General features: G+C 38.8%; 1 protein-coding gene across 1 annotated transcript; it reads left to right on the forward strand.

Annotated features, from left to right (window-relative positions):
- Positions 1-2,971: 2,971 nt before the first annotated feature.
- Positions 2,972-5,795, forward strand: HRH1 (histamine receptor H1). The gene has a single exon (XM_074152203.1). The coding sequence runs from the start codon at positions 2,972-2,974 to the stop codon at positions 4,397-4,399; it is 1,428 nt and encodes a 475-aa protein (XP_074008304.1). The 3' UTR covers positions 4,400-5,795.

The following is a 5,795-nucleotide window of genomic DNA, read 5'->3' on the forward strand; positions in this document are numbered from 1 at the left end:
ACTTATTACAATGGAAGATGTCAGAAGGTCAAAGCTGAACTAAGTTGCTTGCACTGTATTAAAGTTTAAAAAATAAAAAAATTAATTTCTAAATCAGCATTCCTTGTCTAGGGTGTCTGAATAAATACAGACCCAAAGTCTAGACAGAAAAAACCCGGCATAGTAGTCAGGACACTGTCTGGAGAGCAAGGGAGCCTTGGCTGATTTTAGATCTAACATTACTGTATGATGTTTAGCAGATCACTTTGACCTGTTCCTCAATTTCACTTTGAAATTTAATAGTACATGGCCAGCTCTAAAAAGCAGAGAAGATAAAATCCATCAGGGACTATGAACTGCTCAAATGACATTGTGATGAAAATTATGTTATAAGACATAATTATTATAAATATGGAGTGCCTGTTAATGTGTATTTTTAAAAAAGCACATACATTACCCTGAATTTTTCTTGTTCTTAGTGTTCTCAAATGATTTGCATCTCCGACATCATTCTTGGATTGTTATAGCCTGTATAAGCTACTTCAAAAAAGAAAAGTAATCAAGCTTTGTCTTTTATTAAGAGACATTTTAATAAAAGTCTTTTATTAAGAGATGTTTTAATAAAAGTGGAGCATGAGTTGAAAAACTAGATCTTCATGCCTTCTTTGGAGCAGAAGTACTCCAGATCAAGTTCTGCAGGCTCCTTCCTAAATCCTACCCTATCTCACTGCAGCAGTACTAAAGAGAAAGTCTGGGAAACAGTCAACACCATTTACTGTATCCTGCTCTATCTTTCATTCCACATGCAGTTCACAACTAACTGAGGAGAGCTCTGTAATCATAAACCTTTCTTTGCTGTTATTCTTTCTGCTGAAGACTCAATTAAAGATGCCTTCTCTCCTTTTATTTTGCCATAAATTTAAATGAAAATATGTGAGGGTGAAGATCAGTTATTTCTTTATGAGGTCACAGAAGCAATTAACATCAACTTCTTGACTTGACCACGCCCCATATACTTAACTCCAGCACAGAGGTTACAGTGTAGAGCTGTGGAAAGAAAGGCAATGACAGACTGGGATATAACCATTTCCTATCACCAGACATGTCAGTTTAAGATCCGTGGTGTAATTTCTGTTCTTGTTCTCAAACAGATGCTTGAGGCCTCTCTGATCTTCTGACATCTGTGACTAGCTGTCACTGAAGAACTATGCGTGACAGAACCTGAAGGCTATGCACAATACAGAATTACAGAATACAGCTCCTGAGCTCATACCCCACAGCGTATGTATTTCCTCTGCCTATGGATGCCACTGCTACCAAGCACACATCTTCTTTCGTAACACCAGGCACTTGTAAGTAAAGCTTGAAGAAGGAATTTGACCTCTTGTAAGAAAGCACATAAACATTTCAGCTTCAATCCTGACTACAGGAATAAGAAGAGATAAAGTTAGCAAGAAATAGTGAATTATTGAATTAGTAACTAGTAAACTTCAGCCTAAAAGACCCTATATTTATATACACTTGAGAAGTTGCAAGATGCTTATTAAACCTGAAAAATCCTATTATTTTCCACAAACTTTTATCAGTTTGTATTTGAAATAAAACAGGGCTGCCATCTTTAAATGTTTGAAATCTGTGTAAGCCTAAATTGGGTAGGAAGAGATTAGCCATTACCTGTAATTTGAACAACTGCCTACCAGTGAAAACAGGCACTGGCTGCAACCTTAGCAGTTATTTGCGACTGTATCAGCTGAATGTGTTTACTGGCTGCAGTCTTTTTATTGTTTGGAACACCTTGTCACTTGGCATCATGTTGTTGGTTTAACCCTAGCCAGCAACTAAGCCCCAAACAGCTGCTCACTCTCTCCCATCACAGTGGGATGAGGGAGAGAATCAGAAGAGTAAAAGTGAGAAAACTCATGGGTTGAGATAAAGATGGTTTAATAAGTAAAGCAAAAGCCGCATGCTCAGGCAGAGCAAAACAAGGAATTCGTTCCCTGCTTCCCATGGGCAGGCAGATGTTCAGCCCAGGAAAGAGGCTTCATCACATGTAACGGTTACTTGGGAAGACAAACACCATCACTTCGAATGTTCCCCCCTTCCTTCTTCTTCCCCCAGCTTTATATTATTGACCATGATGTCATATGGTACGGAATATCCCTTTGGTCAGTCTGGGTTGGATGTCCCAGCTGTGTCCCCTCCCAACTTCTTGTGCACCCCCAGCCCTCTTGCTGGTGGGGCTGTGTGAGAAGCAGAAAAGGCCTTGGCTCTGTGTAATCCCTGCTCAGCAATAAGGAAAACATCCCTGTGTTATCAACACTGTTTCCAGCACAAATCCAAACCATAGCCCCATATGAGCTACTGTGAAGAAAATTAACTCTATCCCAGCCAAAGCCAGAACACATACGATACACTATTATTGGTGGATAATTAAATTCAACTGCTGTTTCTCAAACTATTAGATGTAGTTTGTAAATAATCACTGGTTTGTTTAAAACTATTTAGCACAAAACATGTTAATTTGCTTTTTATTAACACACCTTAAACTGGTTTGTCAATATGTAGTTTATGTTATGGTTCATGGTCAGCTATTTAATGAGATATAATAAATTAAAACAGTGAAGACTGAAATTTCTTCTCCAGACTCTGGGGTCAGAATTATATGAAGCCCCATGAAACACCTCTGCAAACCACTTTGGATTGGTTTGTGGAGCTTGCATCAGTACTTTTCATAGAACACATCTGAAATTACCCATATGTAAAAATTCATTATTTAGGAAAGTCCTAAAAGGGATGGTGCTAAGCTGAAGCACAGATTAGTTTTATTATTTTATGCTAGTACTACAGTGATTGAGCATATTTCTCTTCTTTTCTACAGAAATAAAATTCATAAAGCAATCCAACACGTTTTCTTCCAGGAGTGTAAACCAAGACTGAATTTCCAAGGCCTGGACATCTTCTCTGATTTTCATTCGGTGTTCCTGTGCAAAAGATGTTAATAAACTCAACAGACAACTCAACCAGCCCTCACTCAGCCCCTCTAGGTGTGTTGCTGGGAAGCATTTCACTGATTACTATTGTCATGAATATATTAGTCCTATATGCTGTGAAAACCGAAAAGAAGCTGCAAACAGTTGGGAATTTATACATTGTCAGCCTCTCTACTGCAGATCTTATAGTTGGTGCGGCTGTTATGCCTCTGAATATTGTTTATCTCCTAAGTGGTGTGTGGACTCTGGGCATACCAGCCTGTTTGTTCTGGCTGTCAATGGATTATGTGGCCAGTACTGCATCCATTTTCAATCTCTTCATATTGTGCATTGACCGTTACCGTTCCGTTCAGCAACCACTGCAATATCTCAAGTATAGAACAAAAATGAGAGCAACACTCATGATTTTGGGGGTTTGGTTGCTCTCTTTCATGTGGGTCATTCCAATCCTAGGTTGGCACGTTTTTGCTAATAATGGGAAAAGGAAAGTAGAAGAAAACAAGTGTGAAACTGAATTCTCTGAAGTCACCTGGTTTAAAGTGCTGACAGCCATTGTCAATTTCTACATTCCCTCTATCATGATGTTATGGTTCTACTATAAAATATTCAGAGCTGTTCGAAAACACTGTCAACACCGAGAGCTCATCAATGGATCACGTCAGTCTCCCTCAGAAAAAAACACCATACAAGATAGTAAGACCAATGACGAGCAAAATATTTGCCTCCAAAAGCAAATCTTATATGAGAACAACTGTCCCAAAGACAAGCAAAGCTCCCCTCAGCCCAAAGATATTGAGGCAGAGCTTAATTTCAGTAATTCTGACAAGTCTCCAAAGGCATTTGTTGGCAAGAGCAATAGGAAGGTCCTTAAATGGAGCTGTTTTCCTCTCACCACTGTCCAGTCTGAGCCAGGTCTGGATAACGCAGGAAAGAAGAGCGTGTGTTCAACAGAAGAGAATGAAAATGAAGCAGAGCCTTGCTCACAAGACAGTGACTTAAGCGATGCATCGGACAACCAGACTTTCACAGAGGAGGCACCCTGTGAAAAATACCCCAGTCCTAACCCTGAAAGAGCCTGCAATCCTCAGGAAAAGACTGAGAACAGGGATTTCAAAGGACTGACTTACTTGAGGAAAACCTGGAGAAGTCTGCATACCCAGTCCAAAAGGCATATTCAAGGACTGCACAGGAACAGGCAGAGGAAAGCAGCAAAGCAGTTAGGGGTTATAATGGCAGCTTTTATGCTGTGCTGGATTCCTTATTTTGTGCTATTTATGGTAATAGCATTCCATGGCCATAAACAATTTTCACATTTACACATGTTCACTATATGGCTTGGCTATGTGAACTCCACCTTAAATCCATTCCTGTACCCTCTTTGTAACCAGAATTTCAAGAAGACATTCAAAAAGATCCTTCACATTCACTGATGCTGGTCTGGTTTTTTTGAGCTCAAGAGTTCAACCAAACAGTATGTTCCAGTTTCAAAGACAAAGACCATGGGTAAAGTAGAAGACTTTGGAAAACTGATTTATAAACAAGCGTTAGTAAAAGTGGGAAACGTGCATTTAACATCTTTAACACATTTGAAGAAGAACTAATTCAGATCGGGAATCTGAAAAACTCAGGGGCAATCTCAGAACTGTTACACTGTTGTATACACTTTACAATCTGAGATTACCTATTTCATCCTGTAGAACAAAAACTGGAGATACAAATAGAGATCTTCAGTGAATAGAAATTATTCAGAAGAAATAGAATAACATTTCTGTGACTGGCCAAACATATTTTTCTCTTTCAACTTACTCCATTAAGTGCAGGAACACATTGTTTGTGAAGTGAGATCTGCGAGTGGAGATACTTTGCATAGTCAAAGAAAGAAGCTTCAACCGTTTAAAAAAGTCTACCCTGTTTATTTATAGCTTCCCCCAAATCAAACTTTTTTGAAATGTCAAGTTCTACTGTAACCTACTGTATCTCTTTGATATCATGCTTGCTTCATTTATACCTGTATACAATAACTTCACCGAAAAAAAAAAAATAGTGTTTCTATGTCCTAGAAATTTTGCTAAGACTTTCCGTACTCAACATACTATCACTATCTATTCAAGAAGGGTATGCTGTTGTTTCTAGACTTACAGAATATAGTTCACTACAGACTACACATATTTTCATCTTCCTACAAGTTGGCAAGTAACCTAAGCATGCAGTGGCAATACTAATCCATATATCTTTTTCTTGTAGTAGGCAAACTCTTCCTACTATAATGAGGCAAACTCATGAGCAGCAACTCAAGCCTGCGAAACAGAAAATAAAATACTTAAGGTATGTTTACCTTTTCTATCCTTGATACTTAATTGCATTTTATAAATCACGCTGTAAAATATTTCAGGAGAAACACAAAATAATAGAATACTCAAGGTTGGAAGGGATCCCAGGAAGACATCTCAGTGCAACCTACAACTGAAAACTGGGCTGGCTTTGACATTACATCATGTTGCTCAGGGCCTCGTGAGCAAGCATCTGTAAAAACAGCTTTATCTGGAAAAGCTGGGAGGCAGCCTTCACAGAGGAGTTTGCGGCTAAGTTTCACTCTGCCAACTTTGAGCATTCACTTGCTCAGCCATTGATTTAACTGTTTCTAAGTACTAACTCTCAAAAACAGACATGCACTGTTATACAACAGGAATCAATCCCATCTTCCTAAGTGCAGTCAGGTATAGATGTGTTCCCAAAGGAAGAAAACAGTTCCTCAGACAAAAAGGATGTAGTGGCATATGTCGCATGACCTAACTTACCAGCAAGCTTACAACTTCACAGAACAAT

The sequence above is a fragment of the Numenius arquata genome, chromosome 8, assembly GCF_964106895.1.
Source record: "Numenius arquata chromosome 8, bNumArq3.hap1.1, whole genome shotgun sequence".
Classification (NCBI taxonomy): Eukaryota; Metazoa; Chordata; class Aves; order Charadriiformes; family Scolopacidae; genus Numenius; species Numenius arquata.

Coding starts and splice junctions, on each gene's coding strand:
- HRH1 (XM_074152203.1), top strand. CDS start 2,972: ATGTTAATAAACTCAACAGACAACTCAACCAGCCCTCACTCAGCCCCT.